Source organism: Cupressus sempervirens, chromosome 4, assembly GCF_028749045.1.
Source record: "Cupressus sempervirens isolate cs-2001-9-10 chromosome 4, ASM2874904v1, whole genome shotgun sequence".
NCBI lineage: Eukaryota > Viridiplantae > Streptophyta > Pinopsida > Cupressales > Cupressaceae > Cupressus > Cupressus sempervirens.
The window spans coordinates 255,998,250-256,020,543 of NC_143121.1; the positions used below are offsets into that span (position 1 = coordinate 255,998,250).

Below are 22,294 nucleotides of genomic sequence, written 5' to 3' on the forward strand. Positions count from 1 at the left end.
GAGCTAAAGAGAATAAGGTTTCCCTACTCATCTGAATCTAGTCATGAAAATCCACCTCATTGGAATGAATAATGTCTCTACAAAAGGAATTTCCTTTTCTTATTTGTTTACCTATTTGACCACCTTCTCAGGCTACTAGTACTTTAGCTATAGCAACAAAAGAAAAGAAAAAAACTGTGAGAATGCTAGTGTATGTGGTCTTCCTAACTATGCATCCTTGAACTTGTATGTTGTCCATAGGATCCATCAGTGGCCTGAAACATGGACAAATCATACACTATAAATTATGAGATATCAACTATCACCTATTGAGATACAACATGATTATTTGCTAGCCTCATTGCATTAAGAAGTCAATTATTTATTCAAATATAGCAAGGAGTACCAATTGGTGAGGATCATAAGCCCATAATGAATAATGCTACAATAACATGTCATTCTACTCCATGTAATACGTCTATACTCCTGTAGCAATGAATGCATATTACTGATTTTATTTGTCTATATGTACACACAGACATGTATATATGAACACAAACACATGTATATGTGTATAGAGACACATGTATATATGTATGTATGCACACATGTATATATGTATGTATGTATACACACATGTATACATACACACATGTATAAAGCTACAAACACATATGTATGTATGTACACACACAAGCACAAATTATAGCATTAATTTGGGTTTTTATGAATGCATTTTAATAAACCATTGGGTCTATCAAAACTGAGGTTCATCTTTTAGAAGATGAAAAGAGCAATGTTGGCATGTGGGAATAGGGTTTATCTCTGCTTTGATCTATACATAGTTTAGTTGCTCATTTCATTGACATGATTTGCATTGATCTCATTACTGAGTACATATTTACTATTTTCTAAGTAGATTTGAAACAAACTGTTAACAACATATATTAACTATTTTACTAAGAAGATAGAAATAGAGCCATTGAGTTGATCCATACATAGTTTATGAGTTGGTTTTGTTTGATGGAATTGCATTTGATCTATACATAGTTTATGACCTCATAAACTATGTATAGATAGTTGATCCAGACATAGTTTATGACTTGGCTCTATTAGTGGTATTGCATTGATCTCTCACAGCACTAAACTGAAACTCATTACAGCAACAAACTATTGCATAGTTTAGTTGTTAATTTCATTGGCACTAACATGATTGACATTTGAAGTAATTCTAGTTTATGAGTTTCCTCTATTTAATGGTATTGCATGGATCTATACATACTTGATTTATACATAGTTTATGAACTCATAAACTATTGTTATAGTTGTGCATTTCATTTCTATTAGTACAAATAATCAAAGCTTTAACATTGATATATACATGTAATCAGAAGTAATGACATGAGCACATACTAAAACTCATTTTTGAACAAAAAACCAAAAAATGTAGAGGTGGGTGGGAGAAGAGAACTAGACAAAGCTGTCACCATTGTCCAAAGCTAGACAAACCCTACAACCATAGTTGTCAACGAAGAAGAAGCCAAATAAACAACCAGAGAATTCCCAAACTCACCCAAGAATAATGGCACCAGAAACCCCAAAAACAAGTTGAAGAACAATGTCACCTCATCTCCAAAATGCCCCTTTCATCTTCCAAAAACCTAACCACGATTTTCATGGACTTGACGATTTTATTAAAATGACTTCATAATTTGCAATACCTAGGTTTTCATTTCAAATTCCACCTATTTCTTGGAAGATGCATCTTGCAAAATTCATCCAAAAATGGAAGATGAAAGTTGAAATCGGGTTCGTGAAAAGCTCCAAAACCTAGTTTTTGCCCTTGTAATCTAGTTTTTGCCCTCATCTTCCTACAACCAAATGGGACCATAGCTAGTTTTGATTACTTTTTTTAATTGGTAGAGCTTTGGTTGTTTGGGCTAGTGTTGTTGTTCTCTATTGTTTAGCTATAATGGCCTAGTGCAGTAAAGACTATTGTTACTTTGTTGTTACTAGCATTCATGTCCCTTTTCCCGCCTCTTATAATAAAAATATATACACTACACTAGATAAAGTACAAAATTTACAATTACGCTTCACAAAAACACTTGTGAAAACTATTTGCGTGATAAAATTCACAAATAATACTTAAAAGATCCAAAGATTACACATAAACATCCAAAATCAGTTAAAATGTATTTTGTGACCAAATATCCTATTCCATATGATATGATATATTGAGATAATAAAGGGACCAAACAAGTTTTATTTTATTAAAAAAAAATTAAACAACCTTATGCTAGACAATAAAAAACTTTAGATCATAAGAATTTATGCACAACAATAAAAAGAGAGGATATTGTGTTCAAAATGCCTATGTAATCTTTAATATATTCTGCCCAAAGTCCCTATATAATCATCCATGTATTAAACTTAAAGTATCCATATAATCATCCATATATTAAGCTCTAATTGTCTATAAAATATAATCTTTAAAATATTATGTTCAAAGAGTCTATATAATCTTCCATATATTATGGTCATAGGGTCCATATATTAGGTTTAAAGTGCCTATAAAATCTTCAATATATTATGTTGAAAGTCTATATAATCATCCATATATATTAAGCTACAAGTGCCTATGTAGTCTTCCATATATTATATTGAAAGGCCTATTGGAGGAAAAGCCCTAGCAAAACCTTAACTTTCTTGCATTCTTAAACTACATAACATCAAACATAGATCCTCATTTCCATCAGATTACTTATCAGAATCCTTGAAAGCACAATCTGGATGAAGATCAAAATTACATCCTTGGCAGCAGAACGACCATGAAAACCCAAATTCCAGACACCCATTACACCTGTTGTTTGGCCTCCGAGTCAATTCCAGAGAATGTTTATGCAAGCCATGCGTTAAATCCTTTGAGTATTTCTCCACCGCTGCTTCTAACTCTTTTTCGAGCTTTGCGACTCAAGCAGGAGTAAAGGGATAAGCCTTGGCCCCATGCAGAGTAACAATGGTGCTCCCATCTTTTGTCACAGTTTCTCCATCAGGCCCAACTATGATCAAAGATGCAAATTTGTCATTCTCAAAGTACTCGCTCATATCGTTCTTTAGTTTGTGCTCGAATGGAAGAGCTAACCATGGGATGCTTCCATGGTGTTTCTTAAAACCATATCGGCTTTCGTCACTAGAGAGGAAAACAATCTCAAAGTCTTCTCCATTTTACTTGAGCTCGTTGTATACATTAATAAGCTTTCGTGTGAATGATGGGCAACCCGGATACCGATCAGCAGCCAAATATAAACCAACCATCTTGCCTTCGAGCTCAGAAATTGGCACCTGCAGGAGTATCATGGTCAAGAATTTTGATCTCATTTATGACTCTACAAAGCTTCTAACGCATTTCTACCCATTACAATTCAAAGGATTGAGAAAAAATTAAGAACGATAACAGATGGCCATATAAACAAATTAAAGCATTTAAGTTATTTGGTTGTTGAGCAAATCTATTGTTTATTGAGGTGGAGCTACTTATTCACAGAGATAATAAGCTACAGCACCTTAAAGCAAATATCCAATCCAATCATATGAGACTTCCATGAGTTAGGAGTGCAACTTTATCCTTCCAATATTTCGGCTTCCCCACTGTAGACCCATTGAAAAGAAAAAAAGGATACTTCAAAAGGAGATTAGGAATGTTTGGGAGGCAAAAGAGGAGCATGAAAATAGACGCCAACGATTAGAAAGTGAAGAAATATAGAAGTGAATGGGTTAGTTCAATTTTGAAGGTTACAAACATGCTTTTATAGACCTTACATTTATTTTAATTACAATCATTTTATATTCAACAAAATAATAACTTACAAATTAAATATTATATAAACTTTACTATGTCTCAAAACATTAAACAACAAGAGCTCAGGAAGCTAGAGTCCCATCTATATAGATAAAGTGGAAGTAAAAAAAAAAAAATTTAAAAAGAAAAATGAAGAGTGAAAGTTAAAAAGATACAAAGAATTTTTTTATGAAAAATTATCAATTTTTTGAAAAAGTGTATAAACTTATATTAAAATACTTAAATAAAGAATTGAATTTAGTAGTTAGTATTTATATTTTAAAATGTATCATTTAAAAAAAAAAAATTAGTGAATCTTTAATTAGTTTATATCTAAAATTTTATTAAAGATAAAATTTATTCAAACCTAAATAATAATCTAAAAAATTAATAAGTATTTTACATTTAGTTGGTAATTACACTATGATTATAGATACTACAAATTATACGTCAATTTTTTTTTAAAATCAAAAGAATAGAATATTTACTATGAGAATACTAATGGAACCTATTAAGATTACAAAACACATAAAAAGCATACAAGTATAATATTTAATTAAAAAAATAAAGTTGAGAAGATTACACTATTATCCATATAGCAACTCTAAATGACACTATTGCCAAATGTCACAATATCATTTTTACTTGAATTTCTTTGAAGAAAAATGAAAAGACTTCCACCAAAAATGACTAAAATAAAAGTAAATTTTGAAAATTGCACAACTAGGGAAACAAAGATTAATACAAGATAGTTGATTGAAAACTAATATAGACAACAATAAAGACACACAACAATGTGAAATTATATCATAAGATTGCACACTGAATCAAAGAAGGAAAAAGTTAATTTTTCATTGTATGACATAAATAATAACATTAAAAAATGATCATTAGTCACTTGAGTATGTGCAGGATCATGGTCAACCAAACTATGCTCTTAAGTGGCAATAAAAAATTAGAAAATCGAGGTTATGTCAACTTGACGTGCAATTTTCTACTTGTTATTAACTTTATATCAAAAATTTGAAAGAAAAGAATCTCTAGAAAATTGAATCTAGTTTCTAAAATACTAGAACTTATCTCAGAAAAATAAAAATTGATTGGTCAAAATTTTGAATTTTAATGCAATATTACAAAAATTTTAGAACAAAAATAAGAAGTAAACGTATGTCTGACCACCTTAATCAAAATCAAATGATAATATTTTTTAATAATATTCTAGATATAAGTAGTAGACTCATGCTTGGATGTGAACATATTTTTGGGTATTTTTATTTTAAATAAATAATTAATAATTAATTTTTGACTTTAGTATTTTTGGAATTAAAAAACTCACGTGTCTGACCACCTTAACTAATTCAAAACTCTGAAAAATTCAATTTTTCATTTTTTCTCCTTTTAGTAGAAGAAGCATAGAATGTGATGCATCTTTTGGATTTTAAAAATGTTATATCATTTGAAAGTTACAGTTGTTTTTCAAGTAGTGTGTCAGTCAACACTTTATACATAACTACATTAGAAAATAAGTAATAATTATTTACTAAACTCATAATTTGACAAACCTTGCATTTATAGAAAGATAAGGACATTCTTAAGAAACCCTTTTCATTTCATCAAATTTTGGTGAAAAAAGAGTCGTCAGCTACATATTTGAAGTAAAAATCACATAAAAATAGACCAAAAGCACATTTATAAGATGTTTTTAAAATTGACCATATAAGTTTAATATCAAAAGATATAGTAGACCTTATAAAGATATTAATTGTTTTCATTTAGTATCAGGGTGGGTGGGAAAAAAGTTGGAATAGATTTTGAAATGGTTTGAGATATTTTAAGACTACAAATTTTTTAGATCACCACTTTTTGTGGCACATCATGATCCTGCACATACCCACTCCCTAAGAAAGATATGTGATGTAAAATGCGATAATGTTAAAACTCTTGTAAGATTATATAGATAAAATTACAATGATAGAATACTATATATAAATTTTTTCAACTAATTTTATAACATAATTATATAAATGACTTATAAAATACCATTTGGAAATTAATATATTATAGAAGAATTCTCAAACAAATTACTAAAAACATTTCCAAAAATTTTTATAAAATAAAATTGACTTTTTCACCTTATATTACCTAATATATAGAGAGAGAATAGTGAGGTTATATGGAGTGCATTGAAATTGAATTATTTAAATGTAATGTATCAATAGTATTCAATTATAAAAAGATTTTAAATTTTAAATTTTGATAGCATCATATTAACAGAAACTATGAAACTTAAGTTGAGGAAACCCCTAAAAAGGTGGAGGAAAGTGCTACTAAGGATGAAGACTATGAAGCTGAAGAAGTGGAAAAGGTTGAAGAAGAGGAGTAGGACACTGAGGAAACTCAAATTGAGGTCAACTTGGGGCTGAATTACGATATCCCGAGAACTGAAAAACAAGTTAAACAATAGGTCGGGGAAGAAATTAAAACAATGGAGGACCCTCTAATCAAAGTGCAAAATAAGATGGATTGTGTGGAGAGGAACTTATCAAGTCAGATTAAGGACCTCAATGATAATGTTAACATCCTTTCCAAAAAGCTTGTGGTGGCCATTACTAATATTGAGGTCGAGGTTGCAGTTTTGACTATCTGCAAGGTTTAAATGGAGATCATGAGAAGGGTTGTCTTCAAAACCATCACTGAAAGGATCAAATTGAAGAAGGTTGGTTAGATTTTGGATGATAAGTTTGATGAAGAAAAGATTCTTGAGGATGTCATGAGTTGGTTGTAGCACCTCAGAATATTGGTTAATGATTGGGAAAACATCAAAGAGGCCCAATTAAGGTGGCTCTATTTTTTTTTTTTTATGCGTTATTTTTAGATACTGTGCTTATTATGATAACATTTTTTTTATTTTGATTTGTTATTGTTTTCTCCCATGTACTTATTTCAAGAAGCATCTTAAGTATCTATTACCTGAACTTGAGAATCCAATGTTGGTTGGATTAGAATTTTTTTATGTGCTTTAGTAGTATTAGTATTATGGTTTGGCACATGAATTACTCTAGAAAATTATAGTTTTTTTATTAATTTCATTGATTGGTAGAGCTCTGCTTGTTTGTGATAGTGATGTTCTTCTCTGCATATTGGTTGTAATGTCCCAGGGTAGTGAGGATTGTTGTTACTTTGTTGTTATGCCTCTTATAATAGTGATAATAATAAACTACACTACATAAAGTGCAAAGTTTACAATCACGCATCACAAAAATATGTATTCTCAATTCTATGCATGAATAGGCTACCAACACTAATATTGTTCTAGTTTTAGATATTGTACTTACTATGATAAGTATTTTTTTCAAATTTTCTTTGTTTTTTTTTTCTCCCATGTAATTATTTCGAGAAACAAGTATCTCTTACCAAAACTTTGGGCCCCAACATTGGTTGGGATGGATTTTTTTATATTCTTTACTATTCTTAGTATTTTTGTTTGGGACATCAATTAATCTAGAAACTTATAGCTATTTTTGATTAATTAGGTTGACTAGCTCTGGTTGTTTGGGCTAGTGTTGTTGTTCTCTATTGCTTAGCTATAATGGCCCAGGATAGTGAAGACTATTGTTACTTTGTTGTTACTTGGGTTCATGAACCTTCCCCTGCCTCTTGTAATAAAAATATATAAACTACAATAAATAAAGTGCAAAATTTATAATTATGCTTCAAAAAAACACTTGTTTTACCAACCCTAATAAAAGAGTTTTGTACTATTTACACATAATAAACTGAGAACTATTTGCATGATAAAATTCACAAATAATACTTAAAATTCTACCAAAATTACACATAAACATCCAAAATCAGTTGAAATATATTTTGTGACCAGATATTGTATTCCATATGATATGATATGTTGAGATCATAAAGGGACCAAACAAGTTTTATCTCATTAAAGTTTTTATATACAACTTTGTGGGAGAGAATAAAAAACTTAAAGTCATAAGAATTTATCCATAACAATAAAAAGAGAGGATAATCTGTTCAAAATGCCTATGTAATCTTTAATACATTATGCCCAAAGTCCCTATATAATCATCCATGTATTAAACTTAAAGTAACCGTATAATCATCCATATATTTAGCTCTAATTGACTATATAATATAATCTTTGAAATATTATGTTCAAAGAGTCTATATAATCTTCCATACATTATGGACATAGGGTCCATATATTGAGTTTAAAGTGCCTATAAAATCTTTAATACATTATGTTGAAAGTCTATATAATCATCCATATATATTAAGCTGCAGTGTTCCATATATTATATTGAAAGACCTATAGTAGAAAAAGCCGTAACTTTCTCGCATTCTTAAACCCGTCGATAATCATCGTCTTCACGTGCCCAAATTCGATAACCACCTAACATCAAATATAGATCCTCATTTCCATCAGATTGCTTATCAGAATCCTTGAAAGCACAATCTGGATGAAGATCAAAATCACATCCTTGGCAGCAGAACGACCATGAAAACCCAGATTCCCGACACCCATTACATATGTAGTTCGGCCTCCGAGTCAATTCCAGGGAATGTTTATGCAAGCCATGCATTAAGTCCTTTGGATATTTCTCCACCGCTGCTTCTAACTCTTTTTCGAGCTTTGGGACACAAGCAGGAGTAAAGGGATAAGCCTTCGCCCCATGGAGAGTAACAATGGTGCTCCCATCTTTTGTCACAGTTTCTCCATCAGCTCCAACTATGATCAAAGATGGAATTCTTTTATTCTCAAAGTACTCGCTGAGATCCTTCTTCAGTTTGTCTTCGAATGGAAGAGCTAACCATGGCATGCTTCCATGGTGTTTTTTAAAACCATATCGGCTTCGGTCACTAGAGAGGTAAACAATCTCAAAGTCTTCTCCGTTTTCCTTCAGCTCGTTGTATACATTAATAAGCTTTCGTGTGAATGATGGGCAAGCCGGACACCAATCAGCAGCAAAATATAAACCGACCATCTTACCTTCGAGCTCAGAAATTGGCACCTGCAGGAGTATCATGGTCAAGAATTTTCATCTCATTTATGACTCTACAAAGCTTCTAACACATTTCTACCCATTACGATGCAAAGGATTGATTATAAATTAAGAACTCTAATAGATGGCCATGTAAACAAATTAAAGCATTTAAGTCATTTGGTTGTTGAGCAAATCTAGTGTTTATTGAGGTGGAGCTACTTATTCACAGAGATAATAAGCTACAGCACCTTAAAGCAAATAAATAATTCAATCATATGAGATTTTCATGAGTTAGGAGTGCAGCTTTTTCCTTCCAATGTTTCACCTTTCCCACTGTAGACCCATTGAAAAGAAAAATAGGATACTCCAAAAGGAGATTAGAAACGTTTGGGAGGGAAAAGAGGAGCATGGAAATAGACTCTATTGAAAGGAAAGCTAATAACATTGGAGGGAAATGATGAAATCTAGAAGAAGACACAAATGTTGAAAGAAAGAAATTTAACGGTTTTTCAAATATATTTCTAGAACTATAAAAGTTGTTGCAGTAACAATGGAATTGGTACATTTCAGCCTACAGTCATAATCTTATACGTGGTGTCTTATAGAAGTTATGGACTATCGCATATGTGAGTAGAATAACATGGGTAGTTAGTTCATCAAAGTGGTAATCAGGGCAAGTTTATCTAATGGCATAAATATTGCAGACTAAAATGTGATTCTTAAATTAAAATTGTTAAATAATTGAAATTGACTTATTTTTTGCAAATTTAATTTTTTTCTTAGTGTGATATTTAAAGACTGCTGGAACTTATAATAAGCTCTTGAATAATGTAGAGTATTTCTTAGAATTATAATTCTTTATACTTATTGTATTGCATTTTTTATTCAAGAATGATATTGATTTAAAGAATAGTTGTGCATTAGCAGCATCGTTTTGATGTTCAGTATTTCAGTGTTCCCTTTTTGGTATATGATTTAGTTGTTAAGGGTATTTCTTTAAATTGAATATGAATTATAAATGTAGATATTTTTTCCTATTTCATGAGCAATTATAAATATCTTCTACTTACAAGCATTAATATTAGATCTACTAATTTTATAATTGATAATATGCATCTACAACCTGTTCCAAAATTATTGTTAGAAATGAAGAATGAATCCAAGCTCCATTGATTTTGAGAAAATGTGTAGTATAATATATATGGTAGAATAAATATTATGAAATGAAATAATGCTTTTTGTTGATAATGTTGAAAAAAAAATTCTGAATCATTTTTATATTTTGATTTAGATAATATCTTGTAATACAATTTTTCATACCTATACATATATGTTTCTATTCATCCTTCTTTCCCTTTCGAAGAAACTTCCCCTGATTCTTTATAACAACCCTTACGAGAATAATGAGTGATTATTAGAAATTTAGTAATGTTAGAAACAATCATTACATACATCTACTTTCAGAAAAGTACTTTGTATTGTTCCATCTCTTGACATTCATAATTTGCACCATCACTATTCATTAAAATCCTTATCAATAGTATTCGTAATCTTTCAAAACTATGGAAGGTTTCCACATGTTCTGCAAACCTATTCATGGTTTCATATCTGTCTTTAGAGGAACTTGACAACATTGCTAACTCTAGAAACAGATATAATGTTCAAACAGCCTATATAACATCCCACATACTACATTTAAAAGGCTATTGTAAAAAAAGCCCTAGGAAAGTTTTACTTTCTTGTCTCCTCCACGAATGACTTCTTCTCCCTTATTGTTATTATCAAAATCCTTATTTTTGTTTCTGTTGTTTCTCATTTCCACCAAAATCCTTCAAAGCACATTCTAGATGAAGATCGAAATCACATGCTTGACAGTGGAAGGACCAAACAAAACCAAGTTCTTCACACCCATTACATATGAATTTCTCCCTCCGACTACTTTCTAGAGAATGTTCATGAAGGCTATGCATTATTTGCTTTGGATATTTCTCTACTGCTGCTTCTAACTCTTTGTCGTGCTTTGCAACGCAAGCATTGGTAAAAGGATAAGCCTTGGCTCCATGGAGAGAAACAATCACATTGCCATCTGTTGTCACAGTTTCTCCATCAGGGCCAACTATGATCAAAGATGGGATTCTTTTAATGTGGAAATACTCGATTATATCTGTTTTGAGTTTGTCTCCAGATGGAAGAGCTAACCATGGCATGCTTGCATGGTAATGCTTGAAAGCTTCTTGGTCTCTGTCAGTAGAGAGAAAAACAATCTCAAAAGCTTCCCCATTTTGCTTGAGCTTATTGTATGCATTTATAAGCTTTGGGGTGAATGCACGGCATGGTGGGCAATGATGAGCAGAAAAATAGAAACCAACGGTCTTTCCTGCGAGCTCAGAAAGTGGCACCTGCAGCAGAACCATGGTCAAGAAAGATCATTTCATTTATGGCTCAAATGAGTTTCTAGCACGTATATCAGCGGCTTGCACCCATTACAATACTGAAAAAGCTATAACTCTAGATGGGCATCGAAACATATTAAAGCATTGGCCGATTTGGTTATTGAGTAAATTTACTGTTTATGGAAGTGAAGCTGCTCTATCACATAGATGAAAAACTACAGCACCTTTCAATAATGGATATAAAACTTAATGATTTGAGTTTTGCATGTATAAACATTATAGGAGTGTATAGAAGTATCCCAATAATTAGAATAAGGTTTCTAATGATCCTCCAATGTGCATTAGGGAACTTCTCTCAACACTAAAATGGGTCCTTTTTCTTGATCTTAAAATAAATCTTCTTGTCACCAACCTTTATCAACCCTATCATCCCATCCACCTCTTAAATCGATCACTGTAGCACAGGAATATCATACACCATTTTATCACAAGCATGCCCATCCACTGGTGGATCCATCACTCTAAATAAAACATTTCACACGCCACTTGATCTACATTATAATGATAAAGTTATCAAAAGCTTTATAAGACTCCATAAGAGGAATATGTACCTAAAGAACCTTTAAATGAGATTTAGAATACATCTGGATGCATCCACGTATCCCCATGCAAACACTTATAATAGTGACAGCCAAAAACTCTAATTACTAAGTGATCCAAATGCAAAAACTTCAAAATATAAAAAGCCTAACTATGAAATTCCGAATCTTCATATCGAGAATCCCAACACTCATTAGTCAAATACCTCAAATGTGTACAAAATATAAGCTAAAAAAAACTGGGAAGAAAATATGAATTCATCGAGTGCTAATAAAACATTTTTATGGTATCATCACAAAGTATTGTGATGAAAATTCATTTTTGGACATCATGCTATGTGTGCTGTATAAACTTAAAAGGAAAGTTTCTTCTACCCAATCATCCCATGTAACCTTCACAATTATTTAACTCATCCATGCTATATCATTGTCTTATTTCTATCTATCACTTTTGCATTCCAATGTCACTAGACTTATCCCAATTTTTACAATTTACAACCTTGATTATGATATTGACAAGATATTGAATTGTGTACTCTAATTATAAGGTGTAGAAATGTCTCTTTCCCTCTTCATTTTTCTCATTAGTCTCTTTTTTATGCATAATACATAATCTAATCATTTTATTAAACTAAGACCTTCAACCATGTATTAAAATAAAATATTTTAGTATACAATTTAAGTGTTGCGATATTACTATTAGAATTTAATTGTGTGATTTGTGAGACAAATTCATTGACCCATATTTTATGAGTAGTGGTTCATCGAACCCATCTCTCATGAGAATGAATGGAACACATAGCACTCATTGGATCTAGGTGATGCTCATAGAGCTGAAGCATCAGGCCTTTTCGAGAGGTCACCCATCCCAGTACTGCTCCAACTCGAGTGTGCTTAACTATAGAGTTTCTTCCATGGTTAAACCTGCTTTGCATGCAACCCCATTTGCAAAACCTTCACCAAGTGTTAAGTTTTATGAATCATTCATTACGAAGTGCCTAAAGCTCATCCATTGATAAGTAGGAGATATTTTCCATCGAAAGTCAAATTGTGATATTGCTATCAAGATTTAACTATGTGATTTGTGATTCAAACTCATTGACCCATATTTCATGAGTAGTGCTTCATCGAACACATCTCTTATGAGAATGAATGGAACACTTAACACTAATTGGATCTAGGAAATGCTCATGGAGGTGAAGCACTAGGACTTCCTAGGAGGTCACCCATTCCTATACTACTCCAGCTCAAGAACATTTAACTAAAAAATTTCCTCCGTAGTTAAACCTGCTCTACTTGCAACCTCATCTACAAAACTTTGACTAAGTGCCAAGTGTGCTCTATAAAGTGTACTTGTAGTCTGCCAATCCATAAAGTGTCAATTAATAATGTGTTCTTTTTTGTTTCCAACTTGGTTGTCATCACTTTGCATGTTATCATTTTTATGGTGAAAGGAATTGATTTGGATCATCGAATGTAAGATAGATTAACAACCTTAGCTCTATTTTAGGCCTAATTTTAAATGTTATAACATAAAGTCTAAATCTTCTTGAAATCAGGACACGTGTGCCAAATTTACTCACTATGATAAATGGTGACAGTTATATAATCATATTGTATCACTCAACACTCATGACTCGGGAGTTATTTTTTATGAATGACTAGTGATGAAAAGAAGATCGATAACTTGAGATGAATTTTGAGTTGATTTGAAAAATGTTATATCTCTTTTTCATTTATTCATTTGGATTCATGACACATGTTCACTCACTTCTTGATATAGTGAGATTACACATGCCACAAATTTGACTGAATATATGCAAAAGAGATAACATTCATAAAATTGACTCGAAATTTATCTTAAGTCATTGATTTTCAATTTTTCTTTGGATTATTTAATTTTTCCAAGGATTGCACTAATGTACATTACTATTACTATTAGTAATGTTAGTATTTTTAAGTTTATTTGTTACATGTACATTGTATAGTACTTAAAACCATTAATAATTATTAATTAATTAGGTTTTAAACATTTTCTTTTAAAGTTTTTAGACTATGAGGTTTTTGACTCTATCGAGAGTTGAGACTCTATGGTTTTCAAAATTTTCTTTATAAAAAATCTTCTATGCCTCTATAGACTATGATTGAATTTTGTTCTAAAACTTGAGGATCACAAGAGAGTACACATTCTCTTTCCTAGCACTAGTGAAACTCAAATTCAAATTTTAATAATCAAATCTTGATTCTGGGTATTTAAAATTTAAAATTTTATTTTTTTATAGTGCACCAATAGGAGTTCTAAGTCTACAATTTATAAATTAGGTCTTAAAGTTTGAATTTTAATCATTTGTTATCAACTTCAATTTCAATTCAAAAAAGTTAAATACCAATAGTACACATGGGAAAACTAAAGTAAAAAACCTCTAGTACAAGTGCAATCCAAAAGAAAGACATAATAGACTTCAACAAACTATTAAAAAAATAGGTTTCATTGATGAATAGCATGACATTTTTTTATCCTGTTATCCATGGATATAGGGAAATCATGCAAATTTATTTTCATTGTGTAATAAATGGAAAGATCCAAAAAATGGGAAAAAATATTTCAAATTTAACAAAAGAATTATTGCATATACAAATAAACTTATTTTGTTGGTTAGTGGATTAGTATGCCTAGCAGTACCTCGAGTATTCTCTTGCTTGGAAATTATAATGCCATCCACTCAAAATCATGATGAAAATAGAAAGAAAATTGTAAACCAAAATAGCTAGGAGGATATTTTATCCATATCTAACAGTGAATTTTGTACCCTATTTAACCTAAGTTTTAAAGCATATAGCTTTAACATACACATTGAATTGGATAAACTAGCACAATCTTATGACAAGGAAATGGGTGCCACTATTCTTGAAATGATTTATAGTATCCATTATCAAGGTGATTTAGTTGAAAAAGTAGGATTAATATATAATTATGTTTAACACATTGTTGAATCTATGAAATAACAATTACTAATGATGAAACAAGGTGCAGTGAAGATATTTAGGTTTGCAACATACTTGTACTGCATTTTTTTTAGCAAAGCATCACACAATATTTGAAACTTAGAACCACAAGCTTGATATTGAGGTATTTAATTTTGATGAGAAAACCTGGAAGAAATCAAATACTCTAGGTCTAGTATATGAATGGACACATAAGATGAGGATGAGTAGTAAGAATAATAACTATAAGATTTTACTGTATGATTTGTAAGTCAAACTCATTGACCCATATTTTATGAGTAGTGGTTCATTGAACCCATCTCTCATGAGAATGAATGGAACACTTAGCACTTATTGGATCTAGGTGATTCTCATAGAGGTGAAGCACCGAGACTTACCGAGAGGTCACCCATCCTAGTACTACTCCAACTCGAGCATGCTTAATTATGGAGTTTCCTCCATGGTTAAACCCACTCTACCTATCACCCCATTTGCAAAACCTTCACCAAGTGTTGTGCCTTACGAGCTTAAGGGGATTTGTTATTAATGGTTCGTAAGGCACAACACTTGGTGAAGGTTTTGCAAAAGGGGTTGGAGGAAAAATGGATTTGACCTTTGAGGAAACTTTGTAGTTAAGCTCACTCAAGTTGGAGTAGTATAGGGATAGGTGACCTCCTGAGAAGTTCTAATGCTTTACCACTATGAGCATCACCTAGATCCAATGTGTATTGAGTGTTCCATTCCTTCTCATTAGAGATGGGTTTGATCAACCACTACTCATGAAATATGGGTCAATGTGTTTGACTCACAAATCACGTAGTTAAATCCTAAAAGCAACATCATAATTTGAGTTGGTGTGAAAAGTACCTCCTACTAATCAATTGATGAGCTTAAGGGGCTTCATAATGAATAGTTCATAAGGCACAACACTTAGTGAAGGTTTTGCAAATGGGGTTGCAATAAGAGTGGGTTTAACCATGTAGGGAACTTTATGATTATGTGCACTTGAGCTGGCATAGTACTGGGATGGGTGACCTCCTAGGAAGTCTTAGTGCTTCACCTCTATGAGCATCAGATAGATGCAATGAGTTCTAAGTGTACCATTCATTATCATGAGAGATGGGTTCATTGAACCACTACTCATGAACTATGGGTCAATGAGTTTGACTCACAAATCACACGATTAAATCCTAATAGCAATATCATAATTTGATGTGTTGTGGAAAATATCTCCTACTTATCAATTTAAGTGTTGATCAATCTCAAATGCAAAATCCCAATTAATTAGAGTTATGTAATCATATAGTTTTAATGCTCATTAAAGCAATAAGTTTTCCTCATTGAGCTACAAATATAAATTTTATTTATTTTATTAGCTTTTTCCTCAATATTTAAATGTTTTTGTGAACTTAAAATAGGTTTTGAAGGGGCCCTAAAACCATATTAAAAAAAAAAAATCTAAAGATGGAAGCTATTAAATCTTAGCGAGAAGAATAAAACTAGACACAAAATAGGTAAGGCTAAAGACAAACAATTTTTAAACAAAAGAAGAAGAAGAACAACAACAACAACAATGACAATGACAACAAAAAGGGTCATGCCCAAAAAATAAATACTACCCAAGACACAAAAAACACAAGAAATGAAACACTAAAGAAAAGCTACCCAAGGCACTTAAGAAGCTCAATAACATCCTACTCCAACTTATCCATCTCCTCTATCTCTTTCTTTATCTCTTTGACCTCAGGGCTAGCATTATAGTAGGGAAAATTTTAAGAAACCTCTCCTGAAAAAAATTGAAAAATGCTAGTGAATCCAACATTATATGGGCAGGAAAAAATTTCAAATTGAGGGAAAATATGTTTTTCAATGTAGGGAAATAAAATATTATCTATTGGAAAAAAAATTCTTTCGCTAACAAAAATCTTGTAAAATGTGGCAAATAAGAAAAAGTCCTTTCTTGGACATAAATAAATGGTGACAACTTTTTTGGTTAAACCAAAATGATTTTGTAATTTGAGAGGCCAATTAATGTTTTTGCAGTGAAACAAATAATAATGGTCAAGGTTAATCTTTGGTGGTAAATGAAAAATTATTTAATTTGAAGGTGATTTTCCAAGTGATTAGTGTAGTGGCTAGTGAATTTCATAGTTGACAAGTGTAGTGTCATTTATTAATAAGCCCAAACACTTGTTCATCATCACTTTGGTATCATTAATACATTATTGTTATCAATTGTTATTGTTACTTGAAAAAACCAGGAGCCTCTTGAAATCTATTGGAATAGATATATGCAACATTTTTTGCACGACAACCCTTAACTGGAATGTAGTGAATGCCACATCAAGGTTGAAATAATAATTGTTGGAATGATAGTTATAATTAGTACATTCTAGGTAGCTTGGCAGGAAGTCTAATATATTTATGTTAGTACATTTCTAACACTTCTAAAGTAATTGGTAGACAAAAACTTAAAATATGAAAGATCACAAAAAAATTAATACAACTATTATTTAAAGAGTCTCTTTGATTCCTCTATCACTATCATAATCTCAATTCTATTTTTTGTTCTCAATTCTGGAAGTTTGCAGAAGTTCTTATGTTTAGATTTATTTATGCATTTGAAGGTTGGAGTCATGCATACACCAGTTAGGTTGAGATAAATCATAATGGATCTACAAAAGACCTTTCTGGGTAGGATACTAGAGGATGTGCTCAATCTGGTTTGCAAGGAAGATTCTACTTGGCCTTTTTTCCATTATTCTTTGTTCATGATCATCAATCCTGAATTCTTAAGAAATGAGAAGAGATGCTGCATGTCTATAGACATACATGTCACTTTCTCAAATCTCTTCTCCACCTAGGAGGGGAGAAACTAGATATTATGATGTTTCTACATAACATTTTTTAAGGAAATTTTTTAGAGGACAATGTCAAAATCATTGTATTGGTTGAATAGGGCATATGGATCCCTTTTGTAGATGAAGCAAATAAGTGTTGGGAGTAAGGATTAGGGAGAAATGTGCAAAAGAAATAATTCTTGCTAGGTCATAATCAATGACAATTGACTTTCCATTAGAAGTGGGAGTGTCTTGGGAGGGATTATTTGCAAAAGTGGTTGATGTAGAATGACATTAACGGGACTGACTACACATGGTTGCATGAGTTCAGAAATATAATTACCACTAAAAGATTCTTCATGGAGGGGCTTGAAGACCTTTCTGATTGAAGGCTTCAAATTAGCATTGAAGGATTTAAATTTTTTGCATTATTCCATGTTCCCTATAATACCTGTTCCCCAGGCCTTGTTGAACCAACCTATGCCCTTAGGGAAAAAGAGTTTTTGGTTAAGTGAAAATAGGTTTTGAAGGGGCCCTAAAACCCTATAAAAAAATATCTAAAGAGGGAAATGATTAAATCTTAGCAAGAAGAATAAAACTAGTCGCAAAATAGGCAAGTCTAAAGACAAAAGTCAGTCAGATAGAAGGACAACAACAACAACAAAAAGGGCCATGCCTAGGAAATGACTACTAATCAAGATACAAAAAAGCCAAAAAATGACACACCAAGGAAAACCCATTTCAAGGCACTTCAGCAACTCAATAGCATCCTACTCCACCTTATACATCTCCTTTGTCTCTTTCTTTATCTCTTTGACCTCAGTGGTACCAATAGAGGATAGAGAAATTTAAGAAAACTCTCTCAAAACAAATGCATAAAATGTTGGTGAATCCAACATTGTACGGGTAGGACAAGTTTTAGCTCAAGGATGAATTTGTTTTCCATGAAAGGAAATCAAATATTATGTATACAGTCAAATTTTTTATTTCCCTAACAAAAATCTTTAAAAATGTGGCAGATAAAAAAAAAATCTTTCTTGGAAATAAATAAATGGTGGCAATTTTTTGGGATAGACAAAAGTGATTTTGTAATGTAAAAGGTGAATTCATTTTTTTGTAGGGAAACAAATAATAATGGTTGAGGTTAATCTCTGGTAGTATATGTAAAAATTATTTAATTTGAAGGTGAACTTTCCAAGTGATTAGTGTAGTGGCTAGTAACCTTTATGGTTGGCAAGTGTAGTGTCCATTATTAATAAGTTTAATGATAGAAGATGTATTTTGGGGTCGGTTACTCAAAAAGACTAGTAGCCTCCTAAAATTATTTAGAATGGAGACATGCACCAAGTTTTACATGACAACCCTTAACTAGAATGTAGTGAATGTCATATCAAGGTTAAAATCATAAATGTAGGACTAACAACTATAATTAGTACATTCTAGGTAGTTGGGAAGGTAGTTTGATATATTAATGTGAGTACATTTCCCACACTTGTAAAGTAATTGGTAGATGAAAACTTAAAATATAAAAGATCGCAAATAATTTAAAGAAACTATTATTTAAAGAGTCTCTTTGATTCCTCTATCATTGTCAAATTCTCAATTCTATTTTTGGTTCTCAATTTTGGTAGTTTGGAGATGTTCGTAGGTTTAGATTTATTTTTGAGTTCAAAGGTTGGAGTCGTGGATACAACAATTAGGTTGAGATAAAGCACAATGGATCTACAAAAGCCCTTGTGGGCTAGGATACCAGAGGATGTGCTCTCTAGTCTGCAAGGAAGATTCTACTAGGCATTTCTTTTCATTATTCTTTGTTCATGGTCATCGATCTTGAATTCTTAAGAAATGAGAAGAGATGCTGCATGTCTATAGACATGTATCCCACCTCCTCATGTCTCGTCTCCACCTAGAAGGGGAGAAACTAGATATTTTGATGCTTTTGCATAATATTTTTGAAGGAAATTTTTAGAGGACAATGTCAAAATCATTGTATCGGTTGAACAGGGCATGCATATCCCTTTTGTAGACAAATCAAACAAGTTTTGAGAGTGATTCTTAGGTAGAAATGTGTGAATGAAACCCTTCTTGGTGGGCCTTAATCAATGACAAGTGACTTTTCATCAGAAGTGGAAGTGGCTTGGGAGGGACTATCTATGAAAGTGGTTGATGTTGGATGATGTTAACGAGATTGACTACACATGGTTGGATGAGTTCATTAATATAATCATCACCTAAAGATTCTTTTGTGGAGGGGCTTGAAGACCTTTCTGGTTGAAGGATTCAATTTATCATCAAAGGATTCAAACTTTCTGTAGTGTTTCATGTTCCCTATATTTCATGTTCCCTAGACTCTGTTGAACCAATCTATGCCCTAGGGGAAAAAATCTTTTTAGAAATCTTTTTGGGCTGAAAACTATTACTACTTGAGTCTTGGATTGGGCCTTGCCCTTGGCTATAAATAGTAAAATCAGATATTTTGAATATATATGCTATCAATATGTAAACAATGATGAATATAACCAAAAATACTAATTTTTGGTTTCTCAATTTGTTGTTACTATAAATGTGTAAATTGTTGTTCATTGTTATTTTTCAAATTTGAATTGTTTCAACTATTATTACTATTGAGTGTTTTTTTTTTTTCAAATGCATAATTAAATTGTTAGTCTATTATAAAAATTGAACTATTAAGAAAAATGGTTTCAACTTTCCCTTTAGTAAGTAGCTATAACTTTTTCCTTTTATTTTAGGATCACTTAAAGTCAAAGATTATATTTTAAAATTTTTATCAAAGCTTCAAATTTCATTGTTCAATTGAAAATTTATATGATCTACAATAAACTTCAATAATTGATGGCAAATGCATACATTTCGGAGTGTAATCAAGTTCATTTTTAAATAATAAAAGGAAACTTTTTAAATCATTTCAATTAATAAAAAATTTAACAATTCAATGTTTGTTTTGAATAAGCATTACATTTATTATTTGTGAATTTACATAGTCACAGGTTGGTAATGGCCCATATGCCAAGTGTATACTATACATTGTACTTGTAGTTTCTCAATCTATTAAGTGTTAATTAATAATGTGTCCTTGTGGTTGTTACCATGGTTATGGTCAAAGGAATTGATTTCAATCATCAAATATAAGATATACCAATTACCTCATCTCTATTTTGGGACTAATTTTAAATGTTATAACATAAAGTCTAACTCTTCCTAAAATTAGGGCACATGTCCCAAATTAAGTCACTATGATGACTGATGACAGTTGTAATCATATTGTATCACTCATCACTCATGACTCGAGACTATTTCTTATTTCTAACCATTGATGTAAAGAAGATTGATAACCTGAGATAAATTTTGAGTTGATTTTAGGAATTTTATCTCTTTTCCTTGATTCATGACACATGTCCACTCACTACTCGATATAGTGAGATGAAACATGACAAAAATCTAGATTAATCTAGGAAAAAGAGATAACATTCACAAAAATGACCCAAATTTTATCTCAGGTTGTTGATTTTCAATTTTACTTTTTATTATTTAATTTTTTAAAGAATTGTACTAATGTACATTACTATTACTATTACTAATGTTAGTATTTTTAAGTTTATCTATTACATGTACTTTTCATAGTACTTTAAACCATTAGTAATTATTACCTTCTTAAGTTTTAAAAAAATTCTTTTAAATTTTTTATACTATGAAGTTATTGAGAGTCAAGATTCGAGACTATAGGGTTTTCACATTTGTTTAAAAAAAAAAATTATATGCCTTTGTAGACTGTGATTTAATTTTGTTATGAAACTTGATCAAAAGAAAGCACACATGCTCTATACTAGCACCAATGCCATAACCTCCTCTAGAAGTTCCTTCATTGGTCTGCTCAATGAGTTTTTTCTCACCTTAATTATTCTGCTCATTACCTCTACCTTGGTAACCTCCTCTTTGTCCTCTCTAATTTATGTCTTTGCCTCTATCTATGAAGTTGAAATCTCCTTTCTCCTTGTTCTTTTCCTCCACCTTTAGAGCTAGTTGATGACATCTCTGAATAGTGGTAGGTGCCCATAAACTAAAATCTTCTTGGATATTCCACTTCAAACCTCCTAAGTATCTAGCCACCTTTATTGTCTCATCTTCTTGTTTCTTAGATCCGAGACATAATCTTTAAACCTCCTTTATGTAAGAGGCCACATCTAGGTCTTTTTTCTTCAATCATTGTCTCCCTCTATGAAGCTAAATCCAATAGTCTTCTAGTAGGGCATTCTCCCTAAACTTAGTAACCATGGCATTCCAATTGGCTATAGGCTTCATTCCCATGGTGATTCTCTCATCTTGGACATATTTCCACCATATCAATGTTGATCCTATAAGCCTTGAATTAGCCACTTTTACCTTCTATTCCTTTGACACCCCTTCACACTCAAAATGGTTCTTCATTCCATCTATCCAATCCATCACTGCATCAATATCCAATTTACCACTAAATAGTGGCACAACTTCCAAAGATTTCCCTCCTAGGGATTTGATATCTTTAAAAAAGGGCTCCTCATTTAAGACAGGTTTAGGTTTAGGTACCACATCCTCTTTTGCTACCTATTTACACTTCTTATTGTCTTCTTCTTCTTTCCTTTTAGATGCATCAACA

At 31.6% G+C, this 22,294-nt stretch overlaps 1 protein-coding gene across 1 annotated transcript in view; it reads right to left on the bottom strand.

The window, feature by feature from the left end:
* Window positions 1-7,948: 7,948 nt before the first annotated feature.
* Window positions 7,949-22,294, bottom strand: part of LOC149560954 (putative nucleoredoxin 2) — a 98,238-nt gene continuing 83,892 nt past the window's right edge. The window contains exons 2-3 of the mRNA XM_089827714.1: window positions 10,623-11,222; window positions 7,949-8,850 (exon numbers count right to left, since the gene is read on the bottom strand). Coding sequence (XP_089683840.1) covers window positions 8,182-8,850; window positions 10,623-11,222 — 1,269 coding nt within the window. The 3' untranslated portion in view covers window positions 7,949-8,181. The remainder of the gene's footprint in view (window positions 8,851-10,622; window positions 11,223-22,294) is intronic.